Genomic DNA, 27813 nt, shown 5'->3' with positions numbered 1-27813 from the left:
TCTTTGGTTTTATTTCAAAAAATTATAATTAATAAGTGTCCTCCTTACTTGCTAGTGAAGATTAAATACCGAACAGACGTTCATAACAAAAACAAAGGTAAGGACACAAAGTCACGGTCTCATCCAATCTATATAATTTCTTAAAAAAGCTTAAAAGCTACACGTGTTTCGCTCCTGTCGGAGCATCATCAGGCCTAGACCTACACAGATCACATTACAACTGATGTTGTAGGCCTGATGATGCTCCGACAGGAGCGAAACACGTATAGCTTTTAAGCTTTTTTAAGAAATTATATAGATTGGATGAGACCGTGACTTTATGTCCTTACCTTTATTTTTGTTTTCGTTTGGTCTCTTAGAGAAAAATGGATGATACGTTTCTAGACGTTCATAACTTAAATTTAAGATTTAAAGGGTTAATTACGACACCACCTCACAAGACCAGTTTTTTCAGAAATCTTTCTCTTATAACTTTTATCAGCTTTATAGTGACATTCCTACAGATCTAAAACCTTTATCAGAGGGCTCTCTTTAAAAAAAAAGATAAAATTACTGCTTAGTAGCATTGTGTTTGCTTACGTCTTATGTGATGCTTTGATTAAGGTTTATAATATGTATGTATGTATATAAGTATTTCTTTTTGTACGTTTTGCTTATTTTTCTGCGGGCAACAGTGTTAGTATATAATATTTTTCAATTGTATATTTGTTTTTGAATTCTTTTTTTTTGTTTTCGGAGTCAGACTTGATCTTTGTTTTAATTGTTTTTGGCTCCCTTTTGTAAATTAATGACAAAATTAATATTATATATATTTATGTATCGGATTGTTTTATATGATTTACAAAATAAACACAGTATTATTATTTCATATCCCTGGATGACTTAAAAGATGAAAAATTAATTGTTAAAGTGGTAATAGAGGACAATAGAAAAGGTCGATTTCAATTTGTACCAGAGTTGTGAAATCGGCTAAGTGGGCATGACGTCTGGTACGACTTTATTATCGATGGGCTTAAGGAAGTCTAGTAATATACTATTCCAATTCCTGCATTAGATGTTTTAGCTACTACTATTCCTAGAACCTTGTCTAGACAATCACAGTAAAGAAGGAAGAGACTTAAAATGACTGAAATAAAAGAAAAAAGACTTCGAATGGCTGAGAGAAGCAAATGATCTAGAATAAAATAAAAAATCATTTTAAATTCCTATAATATTATAGAATATATAAATCACAAATCTGACACAATCACACTTCCGGGATAAATTAAACTCCAGGTGAGTACTGTACACGTGGAAATAATTTTAAAAAATTCATATGTTCTTATCCAATTCTTAATTGTTTTTAAATAATAGCGTAATTGTTCATGTTTTTTCTGCTTATATAAGCCGTATATAATTATTTTAATAACTTATTAAATAGTTTATCAGAAATGCCGTAGGTGCCGATTGTTTCGTCCGTTTTGTTGTTTTGACATCTGTATTAGTGTCAGTGTCAATGACGCGTTTATTTTCGAGTTTGTACGATTAAAATCGTATAAAAAAAAATACGGCTTTTGTAAAGGGAATGCTACAGCTACTGTTCAAGAGTAGGGTAGGGCGGGGCTAGTTGATTCACGCACCATATGACAAAAACCTAACACTTTTTAAGGAATCCGAGTGAACACGAAGCTACGTAGACCGGCCGTATTTGTTTATCTCATGAATTTAGTTGATCGCCAGCAATTAAAGCGGAGGTATCGTCAATTTTCTATTTTTGCACGCGAAAGTAAAAAATCGATATTGAATGTGTTTTTGGTCCTACTTCGTTATTTTAAGGTTCTGGACTTCAAAGTAAGTACAATATTTGTTTATAACCGTGTTATTTTAATAATATTTAGTTAAAAAATAACAGTTCTAAATAAATTTTTTATTATATGTTGAATTGTTCGAAAAACGTGTGTGGGGTTAGTTGAGCCAAAATTGACGGGGCAAGTTGAGACGTGGCTCAACTAACCCCCTTTCATGTATTTGTTTTATTTTATGTATAAAATAATATTTTTGCTATATTCCTGTTTTATTTTCAGATGCGTACTTACAAGAGGACGATTTGGAATTGATCGAACGACACTGGGCCGATATATAAAAAAATTAAAGAGTGGAGATGGACCAGACGAAGTAACAATGGGATATGTTGCATCTCGTCAAGTTTTTTCTTTAGAGCAAGAAGACGTTCTTAAAGATTACTTGCTCAAATTGGCATCCATTTTTTATGGTCTATCGCCAATTGATGTTATACTCTATTCCAGAAGTGTATAGAGCAATAAAATGGGGAATTCCGTTCTGTTTGGCTACATTTCGTGGTAGTTCATAGGCGCAGGTACTTATAATATTTATGAATTTAATTTTCACGGATTAAATGCCTTTATTTTGAAAGAGATTAAATACTAAATAAATACTTTTAATCCTTTTGTATAGGTACCTATCTTTTAACGCTTTGTAACATGCAAAAATGGGGTCAGGTAATAATATATACAGACTATAAATACTTTTAAATCATATTTTAAACGTTAGTAGTCACTGCTACGCTGTAGTGTAATCACAATATTATTATCCCAATATTTAAAAAATGGAGGTATTCAGTCCAACGAAAAGATGTACTAAAAATTCTCCACTATCGCTGAGTGAAAAAGTTATTATTTTAAATGTACATGATTGCATAAAACACGATTACCCTAGTTTTACTGTGCAAGATATTGTTGAAAAATGTTCTCGAATGAGTGGAATTGGAAAGTCCACCATTTTCAAATTGTTGCGGGAAAGAAAAGTAGCAGGTCAAGTGGAATCTCCCAAGCAAAAGCCAGGACGACCTACAAAAGTCCTTGATGAAAATGCTAAATGTATAATTCGAAGAAAAGTTCACTCTTTTTATTTTAAAAAGGAAATACCCACCCTAGACAAAATTTTAATGGAGCTTGGCCGAGATGACAGTATTCCGTTGATAAGTAGAAAACTTTTATGGAAAACTTTAAAAAATATGGATTTTGCCTGGGAAAAGCATAACCGCAAAGCACTTTTACTGGAGAGCGACGAAATTGTTTGTTGGAGACGACAATACTTGAGAAGTATCAAGCAGTACCGCAGGGAGCAAAATAAAGTTTTTTATCTTGATGAGACGTGGATTAACGAAGGTTATATAGTCCAAAAAATGTGGCAAGACAAAAATATAACCAGTGCTCGCCAAGCTTTCATAGAAGGCCTGTCTACGGGTATTAAAGTACCTTCGGGAAAAGGAAAAAGACTTATAATCACACATATTGGAAGCGAAGAGGGATTTTTAAAAGAAGGTCTGCTAACCTTTGAGTCGACTCGCACAGGAGATTACCATGAAGACATGAACTCAGACGTTTTCGAGGACTATTTTGGTGAAATGATAAAATTTCTTCCGGCTAATTCGGTGGTGGTTATGGATAACGCATATTCACGGCGAATAGAGAAGACGCCAACTTCAAGTTGGAGAAAGCAAGAAATTATCGATTGGCTGACTGCAAAAGGTATTGCGTTTGAAGCAAATTTGATAAAAAAAGAACTGCTGGCAATAGCAAACTTACACAAAACTCGTTTCATGAAATACGCCGTGTAAGATATAATATAACTGTACTGCGCTTACCGCCATATCATTGCGAACTAAATCCTATAGAACTGATATGGGCGCAGGTAAAAGGATTTGTAGCAAGACAAAACACGACTTTTAAAATGAAAGATGTTAAGCTACTGTTTGATCAAGCCATTACGGAAGCGACACCAGAGAATTGGCGAAAAGCAGTCCAGCATGTAATTAAGCAAGAGGACAAAATGTGGGATCTTGACAACCTCATCGATCAGACAGTCGATCCTTTAATTATAATGTCAAGAGGTGATGACAGTTCGTCAGATGACGAAGAAGACTACAATCTATTATAATTTAAAATTGTTATACACTGTTTAAAAAGTGCCAGATCCAAAAGTGACATTTTCAACTGTTTTACTCTACATATTATGTTCAATAAATTTGTGAAAAAAATATATTATTCCATTTAAACAAAAGTAACTTTCTAAAATAAAATAGCATTTAAGTACATTAATTATAAGGTAAAAAACAAGTCCCAGTTGCACGCTTTTGGCGAACCGTTTTCAATGTTTATCAGTGGGTAACAATGGGCAAAACTCATAAATTGACCCAAAACCGGGTGGCACTACCTGCAATCAACGAAAAGAAAGAATTTTACATTGAAACTAATACCCAACTAAGGTAGTGGCATAAAATATTGGTGGATCACCAGGTACCACTTTTGCATACCTAATGAGGTTTTATTGCTCTACACACTTCTGAAATAGAGTATAGACGCCTAGCCTTCGAATGTGCAACAAAATATAACTTAAACGTTCCTGAACCTTGGAAGATAAATAAAATAGCAGGAAAGGACTGGTTGACGGCTTATTTAAAGAGAAACCCTCAGCTCTCAATAAGAAAACCAGAACCGACAAGCTTAGGTAGAGCAACCTCGTTCAATAAACATAATGTTAATATGTTTTTCGAAAAACTTGCCAACGTTATGGACACATATAAATTTTCGCTATCAAAAATTTGGAACACAGACGAAACGGGCGTGTCTACAATAACAAAACCTTCAAAAATAGTAGCAGCGAAGGGAAAAAGAAACATAGGTGCTGTTACTTCAGGAGAGCGTGGAACTAATGTAACCCTAATTACCGCCGTATCAGTAATAGGGAATACAATACCACCCATGTTTGTCTTTCCCAGAAAAAAATTTAAACCCTATTTTATTTCAAACGGTCCTCCAGAATGCATCGGTGCAGGAAATGCAAGTGGTTGGGTGACTGATTTAGAATTTTATGATTTTATGAAGCATTTCGTTAAACATACAAGCCCTACTAAACAGTCTCCTGTTTTACTTTTACTGGACAATCATTCATCACATTTATCAATTAAGACCGTAGAATATGCAAAGAACAACGAAGTGGTAATGCTTTCATTCCCACCACACTGCACCCACAAACTTCAGCCACTGGACGTGTCAGTCTTCGGGCCTTTCAAGAAGTATTTGGCTTCTGCCCAGGATGCATGGCTTCGTAACAACCCCGGACAGACAATTAGCATATACGAAATACCAAAAATTGTTGCCACAACTTTACCATTAGGAGCTACAAGTTCCAATATAATAAATGGATTTTCAAAAACGGGTATATATCCTTATAATCGTGATATATTTTCTGATACAGATTTCGCGCCATCATATGTGACTGATCGTCCAGTTCCCGAATCTATATCTCAGCCGCCGTCGATAGAAGACATTTCTGCCAGCACTTCCCAAACCATAGCTCCAGAAACACCTGATGACAACGCCATACCATCTACATCTACTGGAGTTTTTTCATCTGAAGGCTTGCGGCCTTTGCCTAAGGCAGGACCAAGAAAAACACAAAACCAGAGAAAGAAGAGAGCTTGCGCGATTTTGACAGACACGTCGGAAAAAGAAGCACTTGCTGAAGAACAAAGGAAAATGAAAAGTTCTGGTAAAGTAGACAAAAAGAAGAAAGAAGCTGCTAAAAAAGCTATTTTAACAGATGTGTCCTACTCAGGTAGGTCCTACGCACTACTGAAAACTAAAGAACGACGGTCCAATATTACTTCTTCACATTCAAACGATGGAAAGACTCTAGGAGTCGTTGCTCGAAAAAAAGAAAACAAGTTTTCCAAGAACATAAAACAGCATAAAATAAATAAGAAATCTTTTTCCCCATTGCCATCATCTGAGTCTGAAGATGATGAATGTTTATGTCTGATGTGCCTAGCAGCATTTACAGATAGTGTTCCGGGTAAAGAATGGATACAGTGTTCCAATTGCAAAAAACGGGCTCAATTAAGGTGCACTCCGGGTACTAGTATATATTATATGTGTATAAACTGCGACAGCGATTAGTTTTTAATTTCCAAAATGTTTAATTTAGTTTTGGTAATAAATTTTTTGAGTATTTCTAAAATTAGATTTTTATTTTTCATCAAAAAACTGACTGATTTATTTTAGGCATATGCATATGAAATTTTGTGATTTGATAAATAATAGTCGTCCTGTTGTATTGCGCATACTTTTTACGGATTAAGCAACATTCATAATACTATCAATAATATTCATGTAAGTCGAAAAGTTACCAGAACTAGAAATTGGTTCCGATGGTCCTATTAGTTGGCCTCCATGATCTCCAGACCTCACATCACTGGACTATTGTTTATGGAGCTGGTTTAAAAATGGCATGTACACAGAGATCGACCCTAATTCGAGGCATTAGAAATTCGGCAGTGTTTGTCAAAGGCATGAATTACTTAGAAAAGCGACAAGGGCCCTTCGCAAACGAAGCTGTTAAAGCAAATTGTTAAAGCAAAGCTATTATTAAAACCATGTTAATGTAGAAAAGTTTGTTTGTTTGTTTGTAATAACGCTATATTTTAAAGCATAAGAACATATGGTTTTTTTTAAACTATATTCACGTGCATAATACTCACCTGGAGTCTGGTGCGTTCTTCCCTACTCACTATATATATAAAGTCAAATCACTACTAGAGATGAACAAATGCTGTGCTTTATTGGTATCATGCGATCCGAGAAAGATGCACCCACTCTGACATAACATTTCCTGAATGGGTGAATGCTGCATTCATCCCGAATCACACAGTATAATTATCACAGCGCTAGCCCTTATCCAAAGAGCATAATTGGAACGATTGAAAAATGGAATCCGTTTGAGAATTTATTCTCTCAATGAATTAATATTTCTGTAGGTCATTATAGAATATAAAGGTCTAATATATTTTGTGCTTTTGGACCAATATAATTGATGTACTCATAGTTTGAATTATTATTACTAAAGAAAGTAAACTTTGTTTATCATGTTTGACTCTAGTGTTGTGAATATGTCCTAGTAGTGCAGCAAGTATTTGGATGTTCATATATGTAATTACAAATGTTCTGATGGGTCCAATTTAGCGTTTTTATGTATAATTTTTAACTATTTTTAGTTGTATAAAGTAAACATTGTTGAGACTCCCTAAACCAAAACTCCATAGGTCAAAACAGATTGATAAACTCCTTCTATTTAAAAAACCCTTATTAGATAAAATTTTTTCTTGATTTTTTCTTTGATTTCTTGAAATTCTAAACTTTTAGGAAATCATGTCGGGATATATGACATTTATCTACATATACGTACAGCAAAGAAGGTATAGGTATTTTAACCGACTGGCCCCTATCAACTTTAGTATATTGTCACATTTTGAGATTTGTTCTAATTATAGTTTTCCCACAATCAATCGATGCGATTTGCAAAGTGCACATTCAACCAAATGTATTTATATGACTGTGCTTTTAATTAACCACCCGCGACATTATTTTACAAATCTGTCACATTTTACTTAAGTAACTCATATTTTGTTTTTTGAGTTACTCTTAAATGCTGCAGGAATATTTCCTACTTTCTCTACAAAAACATATCATCTAAAAAAATAAGCAATCATCGAAACACTGAATTTCTTTTTATGTTTGCTTACCTGAAAGTGAACCAGATATCAAAACAAATGACGTTCAACCAGAAAAAAGAGGTGGTGAACGAGAACAGTGTCAAATATCCTAAAAATTAACAACGTTATCCACGATATCGAGCTATATGAAAAACTCACCTATAAGTATGCATGCCTCGTTTTCAATAAGGGTTATATAGTTTATCAGCACTAATTGTAGATAAGCCAAAAACAGTGTAAGTACATAAATCATTAAGGCATACTGGTACAAATTCTTGTCCGGCAGCAGGGCATATACTATGAACGTGATTGCCAGGAATGGCATGGAGATGAGCATTCCTGAAACAAACAAATTTAGCATTTTAGAGAGAATCAACTTTAGGGGCATTTAGCACATTTATGTAAAAGTTAAGCAATATTCTTATTACAATTAACAATTTCAATATCAATTGAGGATCACTTTTTGTATATATGTGCATATTATTTATACAGGGTGTTGGAAGGTGAGTAGCCAAACGGAAATGGTGAATAGGTGAGGTTACTGGCTATTTAACGCATAGTATTTTTTCGTTTTTCCTCACATTTAAGGAGTAATATATTTTTTCCTTTTTTTGTTAGACTTTCCCCGTTTTTTTACTTTAACCTTCAATTTTTGTTTAATTTTTGGCCAAAATGGCGCACAATTAATTTTATTTTAAAGACTAGTGTTGTCTCATTCAGATTTAGGTAATAACTGAGAAAAATATTTAAAGAGAAACTAATAGTAGAGTAACAAACTTCCTCAAATCAATAGAAAAAAAATGTTACGTCAACTTTACAATGGAAAAAATAATAATAAAAAAAAGTTGTGAAGTTTTAAAATGTGTTAAAAAAAATTCTCTAGTTAATAGTCTTTCTAACGATATGCCGCATGTAAGAAAAATAATTAGGTAACTTAACGAAAAACAAATAAGTTTGTCTTCAAGGACCCGTGAACCAATTTCTTGAAAGCAACCTAATTGAGCAGGTATAAACTTATGCCTCTTTCTAACACTGCTAAATCTGTTGCGCTATCTCTTTCACCGTTCTAAAACAGCTAAACCTCTGTGTCCTTTCCTTTCCATGACCCTTTCCTTTACAGGTTGATTAAAAAAAACATATTTTTTACTTCAAATCGTTTAATTCAAGCCGTAATAATTAAACAGAAAAAAAACCTATTTATGGTGATGGATATTGTCCGAATGACCTAATAGACCCAGACACCCTAGGGAAGAAATTAATTGCCAAAGATAAAAGCATTTTAGCCAGTAAGGGCTAATAATAAAATGGCCGAGGCATGCTGCTTTATGAAGGGCATAAAATTAAGGTTAATTAATTTACCCAAAAACATTTTTAGATAGAGGGAGAGTCATACCGGTAGATTCGGCATCTTCAGCAAGGACTTCCTGCAACTCGGAACTGTTGTTATCGAAACAAACGAAGGCTGTCAGTCCGTTCCGCTCGTCCAAACAATATTCCCCATTCCCGTAACTTTTCCCATTGCTCGGCATCCATAAGTCACCATTTTCTTGGATAAAAAACGCGTCCTCGGGATTATCACGATCCAGTTTAAAAAATTTACACTTTAATATGCCCACTTTGAAACGGCTTATATTACGGCCGGATAATATTGTGGAAAAACTGGTGTGCTTAATGTACAGGGGCACTTGAAAGGGTTCATCGGAAGTTCGTTTTAGACAAATCTTATTTTTTTGTAAAGCGAAACCTAGTTTGCAACACTTTCTTATGCACCGAGTTTCCGCACAACCGCAATTTTCCTGACTTTTCGTCGAGTAAGTCGTTCGGTTTGTATGGCTAATCACACTACATAAATCTTCACTTTGGCATGTCTGGAATAAGAACACCGTAAGCAATAACTTTACCAACATGGAAAGTAATAGGCACATTATATTAGATGTAAGCAAAACATAAATACTAAATCTCTTAAAAGTGGCAGGTTGTATGGAATTTTTACACCACACGTTATCAACAAATTAGAAGAATTTTACAGCAGACCAACTGTAGTCATTGCCCAGTTGGTCTTCAACCCATCATTGTTCCACTCATTGATGCAGTTCGATTTGTAGCAAAAAAATATACCTGAGCGAATGCAAGGCCTTGTAGGTAATACAGATTTCGTTTGTGACAAATAACGTTTTTTGAGGGAGTGTTTTAACCTTAAAATATACAGTGTCATTTCGCACGGAAATCGTTAAAAAAGGTTTATAATAAAATAATTGTTGACGTAAAAACGTGAAAAGTGACTAATTTCATTTTAGCATTTTGTTCAATATCAAATATTGTTAAAATGTAAATACGTTAATTTTTATATTTTTATAGTGTTTGTATTGTTTTGTTCTTATTTTGTAGTCTAAATAGATTAGTTAAGTTTATTTAAACTGTTTACGTTGACTTTATTATTGTCATAGAGTCATTTTAGCTGGAAAACCTAAGAGCTGATTTCGCCTGTGTGTAATGAAGAGGGGCACTGACGTTTAACGTGGGTACTACCAAGCCCCACGTATAAAAACTATCCGGGTACCACGTCCTAAAGAGACCTTGGTAATACTGGGAAAAAATATGCGGCCGTGAATGTGAGGTGGTGTTGGATCCAGTATCCAGTCATACCATCGTGAAACCGAACGTCGCAACTCACTGCAGAGTTTCCCGATTATTGGATTAACAACATTCCAGCAGCAAGTATTAGTAGCAGAAATTATTGATGATGTTATATTAGGATTAGATTAAGTTCAAGCAGACTTATTCCTATATTTTTACAAAACTTTTTGAAGAACCTACTGCGAATTTGACCATAGAACAGAGTATTAAATTACGACGTCTTATTGAAGAAAATTAAGATATGTTTTCGTTGCACTATAAAAGAAAACATATCATCTACCTGGGAGGTACTGATTTCGTGCAGCATCAAATCAACACTGGAGATAATGCTCATATAAAACAAGCACCTACTTGATCATGAACAATCACGAGCTAAACAAGGTGAAGTTTCCTCAACTTCAAGAAATTAGGACACAAAGAGTTATACGTAGATAAGTAAGCTCAGAGTCCTTGGGCATATCTATTTGTGCTAGTAAAGAAAAAGGATCTACCAGATTTTGTGTGTACTATCGGTGACTGTATGATATTATCAAGAAACACAGTTATCTCCTTCCAGAAAGTGACGACATCCTGGACCAGCTATCAGCTTCAATGGTTTTCAACACTGGATCTCAAAAGTGAATAATAGCAGAAGATAAGGAAAATACTATGTTCTGGACTAAAACAGGACTTTGGCAGTTGGTGCCTGGAGTGCCCCATCCATCTTTGAAAGTCTTAGGAAAACTGTTACATCATTATACTGGGAAAAACGTTTAAAGATCACCTAAAGAATATCCGAGAGACCCACCTTCAACTAAGTCCTAAAAAATTTTATTTATTTCAAATAGAAAGTCGATACCTTGACAATATAATATCAGAAAATGGTATTAAGATTGATCCAGATAAAGTAGAAGCAATCAAAAACTGGCCATCTTAACCCAGTAAACACAAGGGCCTTTGCACATATCACAGAAGATGAGTAAATGTACATACATATGAAGAAATGTTTCAAAAGCTAAAAAGCTCCCGTGTATAGATATTATTTTTAGCTCTTAAAACGAAATCTTCAATTTTAACATATACGATTCCTGAACAAACTTTTAAACATTAAAAGCTTAAACATTAATATTTGTATCGTCAACGATTTATTCTTGGATTTGGCCATGCTTCTTTAAAACAGCCAGAAATATTTTCTTGTCCATCGTATTAACATTGACAGTCCTGAAAAATGGTACGCAGCTAGTATAATCCAGGATCAGTGTGATGATCCAGTATTTGGTCTTATTTATGAGCTGAAGTCAACAAATTTCAAAACCAGAATGCAAAGATATTTCTCACAAATCTCCAGAACTAAAAGCTGACTGGGATCAATGCATTCGTTGGTTATACAAGATGGATTATTAAAAAGAGTCTGGGAGAGCGTATAGTTGGAAAAGACATATCTGAGTCCTTCCTAGACGGATTTTAGAAGGATTTAACGGATTCTTGAAGCTGTCCATGGGCGTGCTGAACAGTCGTGAATATGTTGAACGATGATTCCGACAGTGTGAGCAAATTTTTATTAAGCCAAGACTCAAGAACACAGACCAGAGGGAAAATGATGCGGTGTCTTCTTGGTGCACCCTTTAAACGAATTGCCCAGGACGTTTCGCTACTGGCAGCTTCGGAATATATTTTTATGGGTATGGATTACTTTAGTAAGTGAACCGAGGTTTATCTCAGTCCAAACCAGAAAACAACCACATTACCTGAAGTCCTATTTCACAACTGGATATGCCTATTTGGTGTCTCCAGAGATACACATTATTACAACGAGTAAGCCAGTTGCTGGGAATCAATAAGACCCGCACAACCCCTTTACACCCAGTCTGATGGAACGATTGAGAGATTTAATCGCACTTTTCAAACCTATTTGCGAATTGTGATAAGCTTTAAGTATATAAAACAATTCTTATTGGCATCTCGTTCTTCTGCCCACGATCTTATGGAAAGAGCCAGGCAAAAGTTTTCTTCGGTGATAAGCTTCGATTACCTTTGGACATTATTACTCCGATAAGGGTAAAACCCTTCAGAAGTACTTCGATCATCTACAAGAGCGTTTGCAAATAGTCCATGAAGAAGCACGACGAACTCGCGTTATGTAATAAAGGCGAATTCTACTGGTTTTAACCCTGGAGACAGGATTTGATTATATAATCCACAGAGGATGAAAGGCAAGTGACCAAGGCTCCATATGGATTGGGAAGGTCCATTTCATGTGGTCACCAAAATCAGCGATGGGGTGTACCGGATCCACCAACACTCGACAACGAAGATGACAATAATTATAAAAATATTTCGGCTAGTAGCCCCTTATCCTCACTCCAGGTAGCCCTGGAGGTATTAATTAGATCAGGACGATCAAACTTAAGGGAGGAGCAGTGTAATAAAGAATTAAATATTTTAATTAATCTCATGGTTTTTGTACTGGTTTGATCTTATTTTGTAGTTTAAGTTTCTTTAGGGTTCTGCTTAAGTTTAGTGTATTATTTTCACCTATAGTGGTTAGTTTTTAGTAGTTCATCTTGTTTAGGAGACTTATTTGGACACCAATTGAGGTTATTAAGGTTTTATGGTTAACTCGGGTAGTTTAAATTTTCTAGAGTTTGTATACTTGCTTGCTTTGACTGTCAGTATTCTCTTGAGATTGTTGGTGTTTTAATCAGTTGATTTTAATCAGTTTTAATGTTTACCTTACAAACAATTAAACGACAATCAATGCGAGTTAGGTATAAGGTTTGACGTTGTCAATAAACAAAAGAGTGTGAGCCTGACATAAAAGTGTATTACTATTACTAGAGAAAGTGTGTTCTAGGAGTGTTCTTGAATTTCGTTACAATCTAGTACCATCACATTTATTTTATTAATTCTATTACGAACAACAAGTATGTTTCTGCCACCGTTTTGTCGAAGCATGATCTTACCAGTATACTGATTAATAAAGAGTTTCTCAGATGTTTGGTTATACTATACAGGATGTCCCGTATCGTTATGTTCAAATTTGTTATGTTTAAAAAAGTACACTTCATTTTAAGTTAAAAAAAATGCAAAACTTGTAGGTCCCCCTTTTTACTTGTTTCAAAGTTACACGACCAAGCAAAAAATTATTTTTTAAAGTAAATGAAAAATGTTTTTATTAAAAAAAGGTAAATTGACTATATTTTCAAATTGACCACCGCCTTATTGAATGCAGGCTTGTGCCCATAAGCCAACGTATGATGATGACGTAGTTATCCGTATTTGACCACTGTTTCGTCTTATTTGTTCAGCAGCTTGCTGAATACGGTCCAATAACTCAGCCCTTGTATTTAAAACTTGCGCATAGACCAAATATTTCATGTGCCCTCATAAATAAAAATCAAGGGGATTGTGATTGGGTGATCTAGGTAGCCAAGCAACAGAACCACCTCGACCAATCCATCTTGGATAGTGGGCCGTAACCTAGTTTCGTACAGCAATTCCGAAATGCGGTGGAGCCCCATCCATTTGGAACCACATGTTTAGACTACTATTCAGTGGGACATCCTCCAAAAGTCCTTGCAGTTCTTTCATAAGAAACTGTAAGTAACTCTCCGCATTCAACCTTGCAGGAAGCAAAACAGGACCAATCAACATAAGTCATCGATTAAAGCAGCCCAAACGTTAACAGAAAATTCATGTTGAAAATACAAGGACGTACAGCTCTTGGATTTTCTGATTCCCACCTATGCAGGTTTCTCAGATTCATAATACCACGCCTTGTTAAGCAGAAATGATAATTAAGACAGGACTGTCTTAATATCCAGTTAGAATAAACTAGACAAGATCTTCCCCAAGCAAACCTTATACCTTACGATAATGATACGGATGTAAGCCTTCACGGTTTAAATTTCGCCAAGCAGTCATTCGCGGTACTCCGACTCGGGTAAAGATTCGACGTACCCTGATAGTTGGATCTCTTGCAACAAGGTCGCTCGATCGAAATAATAATCACCCAGTCCGCATTCCCAAGATTGTCTGGGTACTTCCAGAAATGTTCTGTAATGAGGAATGCGCCTATTTGGAAAACGATGTTCATATTCGATAACTGCTTGACGAGCACTGCCGTTACAGTAGCCATATACACAAAATGCATGTCAAGAAAATCGGTAGGGCATTTTGATGATCTTAGTCACTCACTAAGAAACCGGAAATAGCTGCCCTGATTATCATAATAAAACAAATTCGTTAGTATTTATTGTGATCTCCGAAAAAAAATTTAGTAGTTTTTGTTTATTTTAGGAACTTATTTGTAGGATTAGGGGAGAGTGGGGCAAGTGCGTTTCTAGATATATGTCGAGCAACCGGCATCATAGCACGACAATGATCAGTGTAGTCATGTAGTGTACATGTCTATTAGCGCGTATTGTGTCCTTAAGCATTTAGCTCAAAATTAGTAAAATTAGGGTAAATATTAACATTTTTTAAATTTTGCGTGTTTTTTTATAATACTTTAAGAGAAATCAATAAGGATTTTCCCCAATTTAAAGGCATTTTCTTAATATTGTATGAAGTGCATACTATAACCTTATATTTGCTTAATACCGCGTTATGCTTAGAATGTTGCCACATTTATCTATCTTTTCAAGATTTAAATTTTTATATTTTAAGAACGATTGGGGTAGCAGTAGAATTTCCTGCTCCATCAGACTGGATGGATGCTGACCTATTTATCAAATTTTTAAATTATTTTATAGGCTGCACCAAAACAACAACAGATTGTCCACGTCTACTGATACTAGATGGACATTCAAGTCATAAGTCCATTAATTTAGTGAATCTGGCTAGAAAATCAGGAGTTTCTATTATAACTTTACCTCCTCATACATCAAATAAGTTGCATCTGGCAGGAGAAATGGATCACTGGCATACAAATCATCCAGGCTCTAGGATCACAGAATATGATATGGCTCCTATTATTAAAAATGCGCTTATTAAGGCTTTTACACCAATAAATATTATCAGGGGTTTTGAAAAAACAGGAATCTACCCATATAATCCAGATGTGTTTCAAGACAGTGACTTTGCGCCAGCCGAGAACATTCTTCAAAAGGAATGTAGGACAGAAAACATTAATCCCGTCGAGGGTCCCGCAATAAGTGAGGAAGTCTTGTTGAGAAAAGATGATATCCAGAGTACTTCTAAAGAATTAGTAAACAATTTTGAACAAGAGGAACCATCATGTAGTTATGTTTCAGTTTCAACTTTAAGCCCAGTTCTAAAACCCTCTCAAAAGAAAGAAAATGCCAAATCCAAATCTAGGCGCATAGAAGGATCTAAAATAATAACCAGTTCTCCTTACAAAGATCAATTGGAAGAAAAATTAAAACCAGTGAAAGCTAAGCAAGTAAAAAAGAAACTAGACGACAAAGCAGGGACAAGTACTAGTAATGGAAAAAAATTAAAAGAAGGAATTTCTAAGCAAAAGAAGCAAAGTGCCACGTCAAGAGCAGAAAAGAAACAACACAACATAAAAACAATGCCGGACGAAGAGAAAAACACATTATGCATTAAATTTACTGTCATGAGACCTACGAAGACACTTGTTATGAAGAACGGATAATGTGCATGCAATGTGGTGCCTGGTTACCTGAGGATTGTTCCGATAATGAGCCAGGTACTAATAATTATGTTTGTGACAATTGTCGTTGATTAATTAGCATTCGGACTCACTTGCCCCATGTGGGTGACTCACTTACCCCTATAACTTGGGGCAAAAGAGTCATTGTTCTTTTTTTGTTTTAAGTTTGATATTTTTCCAAAGAGTTAATGTTTAGTTTATTTTTAAGGTTATGTTAGTTTGAAACCAATTAAACTCTTGTTACAAATGGTGAAAGTTCTTTTATTTCTAAAACTTAGTAACTTTGAAACAAATAAAAATGGACCTACAAGTTTTGCGTTTTTTTTTTACTTAAAATGAGGTTTAAAATTTGAACATACTGATACGGGACACCTTGTATAAGGTTGTCTTTTCGCACCTATTACGTAAAATAAATCTTTACTATTTTAAATTTGGGCGTGGCCTATAACAAAACTTTTCAAAACATTCATACGCCTTTAGAACATATATTCATCTTATTACCTGTTATCTGTCCCCCTAGTAATAATTGGCGCGTTCAAGTTAGCGCAATATCCAATAAAAAGTTACCTTTAAATCGCTTGAAATCAAGATATGACTGAAATGTTTTGACACCTACCGGAGCCGGTAAGAAGCCAATTCTCCGCCTGCTTATCGGCTTGAATGCATGCCAACACCGCCAATTTCCCTTCAATATTGGAAGCGCAATACTTATCCATGGCCAATATGATGGGGTTTGAGCCGGCGCTCCAGGTTAAATTCCCTTGGGCATCTATGGATAGATGTGAATTCAGGAACACCCTGTAGTCCAGACTGCTAAGGCAAACATCCTTATTTGGCACATTAATGATGTGAAACTGAGACAAATCTTGATCGATGACCGTACTTAAGTCGTCTTCTGGATTTACCTTTATTAAGGCTTCTTGGCATGCTATTGAACCATTTTCGTTCACTGTTAAAGTTTCATTTTGTGTGCAGCACCTCCTTAGGGGAGTTTTAGTCGCATCACTTATTACCGCCGAAACATCACGTTTGTGATTATTATCACTGATCGATTGATGAGTGCATTTTAAAAATAGTATTAAAATCACTGTCGCAATACTCTGATGCCTGATGGGGGACATGTTTTAAAATACTGCGGTTTATATACTTGAATTGCCCCGATTATAGATAAGACGGCGTGGCACTGTCATCACATTTAAGATAAAGTGAAATTTCTGAAAACGGCTTCGTAACGTGATGTCGGTTAGCTCATCGTATTTCGCTTGAATTTTGTTTGTTTGATTTTCGCCTTGTGTGCGGATATTCGATCTACACTGCCCGGCGAAAATCCACTGTAAGTTCTATTATCAGTTATAAGAATCGCTGATTAAAATTAGATTTTATTTTGTATGTGTTTGGTCAACAGATACATGAGTGTAGATTTTTTGTATTTACTTAAATATTATTTTAGAACATACCGGATGGCTCAAATTGCAAGGTCGCAGAACAAAATAAATGACACTTTTTCTTTGGTACCTTTTCGAATTGACTTTACGACGTTTCGCCTTTGAACGACCCTCATCAACCTTACATTAGAATATAGCAGATGTTTGAAATTACGTCAAACTTCAATAAAACAGTTATAAGAGCATCTTTTGACATATTCTATGATTTTTCATTACTTCTGGTTTAACAGAAAGTGACGGAAAACAAGTGAATATGTAAAAAGATGCGCTTATAATAATCCAATCAATCTACCAAATTTCATTTGTTTATGTTGAAGAGTAAAATAGTTATTAAGTGTCCCCGTTTTCCTGTGTCACCCGGTATAATGGGCGTAAAAGCTTCTTACTTTACTTACTTACTGTTATGCTCGAGTTTTGCAAAACTTTTGAAAATTATATTTTTAGAAAAAAATCAAATTATCTAATTATATTTTTCTGTGAAAATTTGTTTTTTTGTTTCTAAATATTTTTTTTTTATTTTTTAAATTGATGTTCCATTTTTGGAACACTGGGAACACATAAAACCAACTTTAATTTTTATGAACAAAAGTCAAGTTTAATTTAAAAAATCATAAAATAATTATTAAGTGGACACATGATAGTCTTGCTTGCTTGCTTGCTTGTTTTATGGCACTGCAACGAGGCAATTGCCAGCACAATTTGGAGCGACCTCGATGTTGACTGGCTCTGGACCAAATCGGGACCGCTGACTTGTACTTAATTACTTCAGACTTCCTTTATAGTGCTGTGTGGTATTCCTTCATTTGTAGTGATTAAGTCTATTACTATTAGTATGGACAAACACAATATACATATGTAGGTAAATTGGACAAACATAAGACATCACAGGTTCTGGGATTCTACGGGAAAAAAAAACATAGACAAAACACGAATTGTTGAGCAGAACTATTATAACCGAATTCGATTTATATTCAAAAATGACATAATTAGATCAATTGACTACTCATTTGGTTCAGACAAAACAGTATACATTGTTAAGGGGGTGGGGAAATTCCTTTTAACAAATTCTTTATACAGATCAATATAAGGAATGTAATTTATAGGACATTCCAGAAAGGGATGATTTAAGTCTTCAACAGAGCCACATTCACAATATGGGTTATCTTTAATCTTAAGCTTATATAAATGCTCTTTAGTCAGACAATGGCCCGTCCGTAATCTGATTATTGTGGTTATATATTTTCGATTTTTGAAAGGTACATTTGAAAACCATTTGGTTTTTGGGAAAGTATTTTGTATTTTAGAGTATTGATAGTTCTTACTATGTACTAAAGTTTTCCAGTATACTTTAAACTGATTACTCATTTCATCCTTGATCAGGTTAAAAATTTCCATAGAATCCACTTTACCTATTGTTGCCAATAAATCCGCCACCTCATTACCAGGAATGCCCGAGTGTCCAGGAATCCAAGCAATTCTTATGTCAAAATTGTTCTTATTAGCTAGAGAAATTAACTGCTTGGTTTTGATAGACCAGAAATTGGATTGTTCAGGATATCAAAATCAATTCCATAGCATGCATAATTTGTATCTTTACTTATTCTGTTTAGGTAAGGAAGGAATTTTTGTAAGGCGAATATCAAATATGGAACATTATCAGAGTTAATGTAAGTTGGCAATGTAATCATTTTTCTCCGGATTCTCTGCAAAATCTCTAGTATAGGATGATTAGTTATTGAGGTCAACCTTGCAATGTATTTATTTGCCAATGTATTAATATTTAGACCCTTTTGGTTTACAGGTTTTTTAAAATATCGAGCCAAAGTCCAGGTGGGATCGAATCATTGCTCCAAAAACTGTTAACAGGGTAAGAGGGTCAGATCACCACCAAACCCTACAGACAGCGCGCAGAATGTTAAGTGCTTTTTTAGCCTTATCAGCTATATGGTCAATGTGAGTGTTCCACTTTAGATGTTCTTGCAGAATATGTCCCAGATATTTAACATGGGGTTTATAATCAATAAGATAATTGCCAATATGTATAGGTGGAGGGGGATTTTTACGATTACCCTTTGTGAACCACATTGCTTCACACTTCTCGACGGAGAGGGAGAGATCATTATCTTTTAAAACACAATTAATCATTTCCAATGCTCCATTTATTTTGTTTGTCATAACACTGACATTGGAACCTTTCACAAAAGTCATCAGCATATCCAATTATTTTTGCAGAATCTAAGTTCAATTGAAATAGCTCCAAGATATACAAATCAAAAAGTATAGTGCTCAAAGGAGAACCCTGTGGGAGTCCTTTTGTAGCTAGATATGGGCCCATGAATGTGCCATCAGCCTTTCTGCTGTATAGAAATCTATTCACAATAATTTGATGAATAAGATTGTTAATTTCAATAGGAATTTGAAGATGATTTAATTTATTATACAATTTATATATATTAACATTATCAAATGCAGATTTAATGTCTAAAAATACTGCAATGACAGATTCAGACCGACCAAAGGCCTCAAGGACTGAATTTGAGAGATAAGCAATATTATCATATATGCCCTTGCCCCTCCTAAAACCTAGTTGTTCATGTGTGAAAGTATTTCTGTTTTCAAGGAACCATTCCAATCGATTTTTAATTATGATTTCAAGGATCTTACAGCCACACATTGACAGTACTATAGGCCTATAATTTACCGGTAGGATAGGGTTTTTCTTTGGTTTTAGAATATGAATAATGTTATATTTTCTCCATGCCTCTGGAATATGTCCCTCAAACAGACATTTATTATATGTATTTAGTAAAGTTAATTTTGCTCTTATTGGTAGATGTTTGTACATCGGGTAAGCTGTGTCATCCGTGCCAGGGGCGGACAATTAGGGATGCCGCGAGACACGAGACACGAGATGTCTCGTCTCGTCTCGTCTCGAAGCCATTTTATCTCGTTTCGAAAGTATTTTGTCTCGAATTTCGAGATGAGACGGGACGAGATAAAAATGTTCGAGCCAAGGCGAGACGAGACGAGACGTCTCGATATATGTAAAATGCTTCCAGCAATAATTGGTAAAATTGTCATTAAAATCACGGAATAGGTTTTGATTATTTTTTTAATTCCCCATTATTATACTAATGGGCTTACGCTTTGTGTAACAGGTGGTGTGTAGATTGGAAAAAATATCCTTAGAATTTAGGGGTATGTTTATTTAAATCTCTTGGACCAGCCACGTCTGTTTTTATTTTAGCTGCGCATTTTTTTTCAACTTAACGTTTTTATACAAGGTGTGTCATAAAACGGTGGGCTTTCTTATTTTAAACAAACACCATATATTATTATATTTTTTGAATTTACCAAAAATTTAAGAGTATTACCTGCATTCACCGGACGGAACAGTTGCGTCACTGTTACAAAACTCTATCGAAACCCTCCGAAAAATGGTAAAGTCCAGGTGCAACGATATATTAGTATGGTCACCGGTCAAAACACCAGCATTCCACCTGCCAAATAATGTCATCCACCTTCTATTTACATTGTTACGAGAACAAATTAAGTTTACGTTAAATAAATATATTTTATAAACAGCAACAACAAAAAAATACATTTAAAAAACAATATAACATGACAAGTAAGATATAAGTATAAACTTAATTAGAATATACATTTAGTTCAAATTTATCTATGTACGTAAAATGTTTAGATCAAATTGCTAATAAATACCAAAAGGCATAAATAAATACCCAATAAAAAGCTAAATTTCAGTAGTCAATATTTAGTTTATATTGTTATATTGTTTATATCTTTTAATCTACAAGTGTACCATGAATTTAAGCACAGCAATGAACGAGCCGATTCTGCGTTGAGTCTATTCCGTTGTTTCGTAACAACCAAGCCAGCTTTTTTTATATGGCGTGTAACATATGGCAATGATAAAAAAGAACCTTCTTGGGTAAAATATACTTGATGAGTACTTGAAAATCTAAGGAAAAAAGGGTAATATGTGTATGGCTGCATATAATGACCAAATATTAAATATTGTTACTAATAGTTTTTTTTAATACTTAGTTCTGTGACAACCATGACATAACTTTTTCTTAACGAATAACAAATCAATATTAAATTTATTAAAAATAATATTATTTAATAATTTAATACCTACCTTTCTAATATTTTATTGGTATTTTTCTGCTGTTAATAGGTATGTTGACAACTGTAGCTTAAATGCATATAAAATATTATTTTCAATTTTCCGCTATTGCCGCTTTTATAAAAACACTATGACTGCTTTATATTATTGCTTACTATAGATTGTTGGAAAATGCGTTTTGCATGACTTTAATGGGGTGCTCATATAAATATTTTATTAAATCTTAAAAAAATCTTTCCCAACATGCCTACCTGTCCAATTAATTTAAAAATCGAATATGATTTTTTTTAACTTTCATACTTATCTACCTATAATATGTTTATTGTTTATTGGGGTCTATAAAAAATTTTTAAGTTTTATCCTGGGCTTTTACATAGGTATTAGAACTTTTCGAGACAAAACGAGACGAGATGAGACGAGACATAAGCTTGTCTCGTCTCGTCTCGAAAAATATTTGTCTCGAACTTTCGAGACGAGACGAGACAATTCTTAATCTCGTCTCGTCTCGTCTCGTGGCAACCCTACGGACAATTTTTTATTTCTTAATGCGTTGTTAAATTCATTTAAAGAAAATGGAGTAACACTATTGTCATCCCGTGGTTGCAAGACAACAAAATCGGGATCCGGATTCATTCTCAGACATATTTTGGAGAATTTCTTTTTTAATATCATCTGAAATATTATAGTTGCTTGAAGTATTATTTATATTATTTGAAAATTTTTTAATTTTTTTCCACACATAACTAATATTTGACTCTCTGTTGAGTGTTTGACAAAAAAGCTTAAATTTTTCTTTTTTCTTAATTTTAAGTCTCTTCTTTGTAGTTGCTATGCATTTTTTTGCAGTAAGGTAATTTTCTAATGTGGGGGTATTATTAAAGTTATTTATTGCATTTTTCCTTTCTTTGATCCAGGTAGAACATTCTTTGTCCACGAATTGCCAATGTTCTTAGAAACACCACACTTTTTAGTAGGAATAGCAATATCAGCCGCTCTATCCATGATGTCCATTAATTCATTATAGGTCATATTGAGGTCTTCTGCATCTATTTCTAGTATTATATTATCATGATAAAGTTGCCAGTTCGCTTTATTAAGGTTTCTGGCCATAAAAGGTGCTGTAAAAATTTTCCTTGCGTTGAATTTTAGTGATAGGTTTAGTTCTAAACAGGTCGGGTAGTGATTGCTGTTAGCACAGTCATGTATGACTTTCCAGCAACTGTTTACTGCCAATATACCACTTACCATAGTTAAATCAAGAGCACTAGTATATGAGTTTGGACTTTGTACCAATGTACATGAGCCATCATTGATTACCACCAAATTATTATCTGAGATAAAATCTGCAAATAGTTTTCCCCCTTTGTTGACAGGAGAATCATCCCATAAAGGGTGGTGTGAGTTAAGATCACACATTATAATGGTTTGTTCTATGTTTACACCCTGTATTAGGTCTTCCAATAAGTTGGTAGTAATATTTTTATCAGTATATAAGGTAAAGTTTACCTAGTTGAATGGTAATATATTGGGTTGAGTCAGAGTTGAAGGTTTTTAATTTGTTATAAATGATATTCTTTTTAATACAGGTTGCAATCCCACCATAACCATCTGGTCGATCTTCCCTGATTATATTATATGTTGGCAGAGTAAAATTATAATGTGATTTAAGCCAAGTCTCATTTAGGAATAAAATATCTGGTGATTCCCTATGAATTAATGATATCAAATTATCCGTATTGGAATTAATGCTACGAATATTCCACTGTATAATTTTAAGATTGAATTTGATGTATAATTTTTTAATTTTAAATATCTGTGTGGGAGGTATTAAATGTTGTGTGTTAATTGTATTTATTTAATAGTCTGACAATTCCAGATCCATTTCTAGATCTGGGTTTTGACGGGATAATATGAGTTTTTTTAGGGTGTCAAGATAGTCATCATTTGTTGTATTCATAACAAATTGTATACATGTTTCCATGTTAAAAGGTAAATTGAAATTATGCTGTGCACTAATAGGCTTTTGAGAAGTTACTTGAGAAGGACTTGAAGAATTTGAGCACGAGAAAGACTGTGAATTGATTTGAATTTGAGAAGTGTGGTCAGGATCGGATTTATTAGGTCTAGAGTTAGGAAAAAATAAGCTTTCTTCGTGGAGTTTTCTGTCGTAGCCTTTTTGGACTATTCTTTTTTTATTGTTATTAACTGTAGCAACTTGAGAGTATGCCCTTTTAATAGTGCTATTGTTCATGTTTTGGGTTCTTCTTTGGGAGGGTGTAATAGGTGTTGAATTTTGGGGGTACTGAGATTTGTCTCTTAATATTGTGTTGGGAAAGTCACTTGGATTGTAAACAAATTCTCCTTTGGTGATATAAGATTTTTTGCATGCTTCATTTGCATCATGGAAAGTTACATTTTCAAAAGCCATCAGTTCCTTAATATTTTTTTGTCTTATATATTCTGGACATTTTTTTGAAATTGATTTATGGTTTTCTTTACAAAAGAAACATTGTGTGGTACATGAATATCCATTTTCATCATCCAAATGATTTTCCTCCAGTCCACAGTTAAAACATCTTTCCCGGCCTTTGCAGTTTATTTTTGTGTGTCCAAAACGTAGACATCTATAGCATTGGGTCACTGGAGAAACATATATTGTGACAGGTCTTTCTAGTCTATATAAATTAATAGATCTTGGGAGAAGGATACCTTTAAAGGTGAACAAAACGGAACCTGTGGGTTCATAAGATGTTGTTTTATCCTTAATTACTTTTCTATTTAACCTTTTAACATTAAGAATTTCAATATCTCAATTTGCACTGCATCTTTTTGTAATTTCATCCTCTGATATGTCAGTATCTATTTGTCGTACAATTCCTTTGCATGTAACAAAGTTAAATGGGATAAATATTTTGTAACCCTTATTTATAAGAACTTTATTTTTAATAAAATCATTGGCTGACTGAAAATTAGTAAATTCAATAGATATTCTATTTAGTCCTTTATTATTAATTTTTTTAATGTCTGTTAAATTTAAATTAAATATGTCTCTTGCTATTTTAATATTATTGAATTTTCCTATATTGAAGCCAACCTGTTCTGTAGATTCCAAGTAAACAACAAAGGGACCGGAATCTGTTTTTGAGTAAAAAACTGTGTTATTTATTGAAGAATGTGACTCTGACGACCTTGGATCTATGTTCACGTTTAACTCACATTTACTAGTATCATTAATAACAAAATTACAAGGAATATTTCCCAAAGATTTTACATTTGCTTTGGATACTGGTTGTTTAGCTGGGGGTGATCCGTCCCTCCCTGTGTCACTCATTGTGTAAAAGGATGTAAATTAATGTATTTTATTAATTACCCAATTAGAAGCCAAAAAATATCTCAAAAAAGTCAAAACGAAAGCATATGAAGAAAAATCAAGCTATAAATCAGTTATGCTCAACTTACCCTTTTATAAACAAGCACCACCCAAGTTAGTCGTGAGGAAAAGACTTTTCTTAGGTCGCGAAAGCTTATCTCAGATAAGGCAAGAATTTACGTTGCTGCTACTACCACGGTATTCACAGCACTGCACATGATAGTCCTTAAAACAAGCCTCATGTAAATTGAGGTTACATTTCTCACACATCTTAGTCGAGTTTTTGTGACATAGGGCGCACCTATTCTGTTTTATGGCTGGAATAATCCAATGATTCAAACCATCGTACCTAATTTGATTATGGTTCCGAGCCTCTAACGGCTTTGATGTTTCAATTCAATTAATGAAAAAGAACAAATTTTGCATTATTATGGCCCGTTTCTTCAGACTCATTGGATTTTTTATTTAATAAAATGTAGGGGAGGCTGGCCTAAAATGACATACTAGGGTAAAACAACATAGGTACAAAATCTCCAACTTGGCAACAGTATTTATCGGAATAACTTTATGTCAACAGTGTCTCGACATGTCTATATTACGCGTATTAAAAATATCGAGATTAGTTTGGCGTTAACGTTCATACGGCAGGGCGTGCTTTGTATTTTTTCAAGTCTACAAAATCTTTGTTAACTAAAGTATTTAAAATTTAATTTTTTACGCTCTAACCTAATTACAGGTATGTATTAATCTTATTTATTGGTAAAATAACAACATTTTAAATTTTTTTTTGATAAATAACATTTTTATAAATAAAGGCAGTACGAAATGGAGAAATGGGCTGGCTCAAAGCTTCAAAAACATTTGGCGTACCCCAGGCTACGCTAAGAAGACGAGCATCGGACAAAAATAAAAGAGTCAAAGCTACTGATAAGGGTCTAGGCCGATACGAAACCACGTTTTCCGTAGAGTTGGCGAGAGACATAGTTCAACATATCAAATTATTGGAATCTTGTTTATTTGGTTTATCATGCGATGAAGTTCGTTCCTTGGCGTATCAACTGGCAGAAAGAAATGGAATTGCACACAGGTTCAACTCAACTACTAAAATGGCTGGTTGGGATTGGCTACGTGGATTTAGGTCCAGAAACCCCGATATATCTCTTAGAAAGCCTGAAGCTACTTCGGCCGCTAGAGCACAATCCTTCAATAAACCGCAAATTGCTAATTTTTTTAGAACTTTTCAAGAGACAATTGAAAAAGAGCATATCAACCCCACGCGCACTACTGTCCAAAAACCTAGCCGAATACTTGCTACCAAAGGTCGAAAACAAGTTGGCTTAATTTCAAGTGCTGAAAGGGGGCAGCATATTACAGCTGCGGTTTGCATGAGCGCAGCAGGAGCCTATATTCCCCCATCATTAATTTTTCCCAGAAAAAACTGGAAAAAGGAACTGACCGACGAGGCTCCCTTAGGTACACTAGGGAATAGCCCAGGAGACAGACTGGATCACGGGCGAGATTTTTCTAAAATGCATGCAACTTTTAAGAGAATATTCTAATCCTTCAAAGGCAAATAAAGTGTTACTTCTGGTTGATGGTCATGCTAGCCATAAAACTCTAGATGTTGCACCCACCGGCTGCAACCTTTAGATGTGTGCTTTTTTGGGCCATTAAAAATATTTTATGATCAAGAAGTTACAAAATGGCTAAAATATCATCCAGGCAGAACTGTTTCTTCATATCAGATTGGCGGGTTATTTGTTGCAGCATATGGAAAAGCAGCTACAAATTAAAATGCTGTAAGTGGGTTTATGAAAACAGGAATATGGCCGCTAAACCCAGATATGTTTCCTGATTATCTGTTTAACCCTGCAATGGTCACAGATAGATATCAAGATGGTGATACTCAAGTGGCTAACCATTCATTGAATATAAACAATATTTCAGTTATTCGCCCACAAGACATTTCCCCTCTTCCAAGTTCATCCGGGATACAAGCAAACCCAAGAAAGCGGAAGGCAGAAGGAACCAAAGTGCTTACGAGTGCCCCAATATTAGAGGAACTTAAAGCTAGAGAAGCGGAAAAACAAGCTGCTGAATTTCGCAAAGCCGCGAAACGAACCAAAAAAAATTTAACTCATTTAGTTGAAAGCCCTGAAAGTTTAAAAGAAGTTATTCAAATCAAAGAAGTTGCCAAAGAAAGTAAAAACCGCATAACACGTAAGGCTGCCATAGTAGCATCCGAACACTTTGTCCAATGGACGAAAACTCTGATAATGAAGAGCCGTTTCAAGATGAAGACGACGAAGATGATCCACCCTGCCTATATTGGAACAGTTTGTACTCTATGTCTAAGTCCAAAGAAACATGGGTTAGATGTCAATCGTGCTTGAAATGGGCACATTGTGAGTGTGCTGGTATTTCTAAAAGAAGCAAACAATATGTATGTGAACTTTGTTAGTTTTAACTTGTAATGACCTTATGTACTTATGTAAGTTTCTTATGTCAAACAAGTTGGCTTAATTTCAAGTGCTGAAAGGGGGCAGCATATTACAGCTGTGGTTTGCATGAGCGCAGCAGGAGCCTATATTCCCCCATCATTAATTTTTCCCAGAAAAAACTGGAAAAGGGAACTGACCGACGAGGCTCCCTTAGGTACACTAGGGAATAGCCCAGGAGACAGACTGGATCACGGGCGAGATTTTTCTAAAATGCATGCAACTTTTAAGAGAATATTCTAATCCTTCAAAGGCAAATAAAGTGTTACTTCTGGTTGATGGTCATGCTAACCATAAAACTCTAGATGTTACAAGATTTGCTAAAGAAAATGGATGCATTTACATATTTCTTTTTATATTTTTTTCGCCAGGATTATTCATTTATTTAAAAAAAATTAGGTTATATTCTTATTATAAACCTTCAGTATTATAAATTACTAATGATTTTGTATGTTTACATTAAAAGAATAAAAAAGCAAAAATAAAGTGGTATGTCATTTTAGGCCAGTCTCCCCTATGTACTTGTGGCCTATAGTGTCACTTAAAT

General features: G+C 34.5%; 2 protein-coding genes across 6 annotated transcripts in view; one reads left to right on the top strand and one right to left on the bottom strand.

The window, feature by feature from the left end:
• Positions 1-27813, bottom strand: part of LOC126745737 (G-protein coupled receptor Mth2-like) — a 50000-nt gene that overhangs the window by 13090 nt on the left and 9097 nt on the right. The window contains exons 1-3 of one of the 4 annotated variants that reach the window (XR_007663670.1): positions 8946-9502; positions 7712-7891; positions 7583-7661 (exon numbers count right to left, since the gene is read on the bottom strand). Coding sequence is in view for 3 of the 4 variants with exons in the window: in XM_050453720.1 (XP_050309677.1) it covers positions 7583-7661; positions 7712-7891; positions 8946-9477 (791 nt within the window). In the remaining variant the exon portion in view is untranslated. Of the gene's footprint in view, positions 1-7582; positions 7662-7711; positions 7892-8945; positions 9503-16422; positions 17016-27813 lie in introns of those variants that run through there. The other 3 variants (XM_050453728.1, XM_050453720.1, XM_050453733.1) reach the window with 3 other exon arrangements.
• On the top strand, positions 1674-6164 carry LOC126745759 (uncharacterized). Of its 2 annotated transcripts, none has more exons than XM_050453747.1 (2): positions 1674-1830; positions 2064-6164. In XM_050453747.1, exon 2 carries the CDS (start codon positions 4545-4547, stop codon positions 5958-5960), a length of 1416 nt encoding a protein of 471 aa, XP_050309704.1. In that variant the 5' UTR covers positions 1674-1830; positions 2064-4544; the 3' UTR covers positions 5961-6164. The 2 variants fall into 2 exon arrangements, with proteins under 2 accessions (XP_050309704.1, XP_050309712.1); XM_050453755.1 differs by having other exon boundaries at positions 2064-6152.

This window comes from Anthonomus grandis, chromosome 1 (assembly GCF_022605725.1).
Source record: "Anthonomus grandis grandis chromosome 1, icAntGran1.3, whole genome shotgun sequence".
NCBI classification, from domain to species: domain Eukaryota; kingdom Metazoa; phylum Arthropoda; class Insecta; order Coleoptera; family Curculionidae; genus Anthonomus; species Anthonomus grandis.
This window is presented reverse-complemented; position numbering and strand designations above follow the sequence as displayed.

What these genes read in the sequence shown, in the direction of transcription:
- LOC126745759 (XM_050453747.1), top strand. Translation starts at nt 4,545, where the DNA reads ATGTTTTTCGAAAAACTTGCCAACGTTATGGACACATATAAATTTTCG.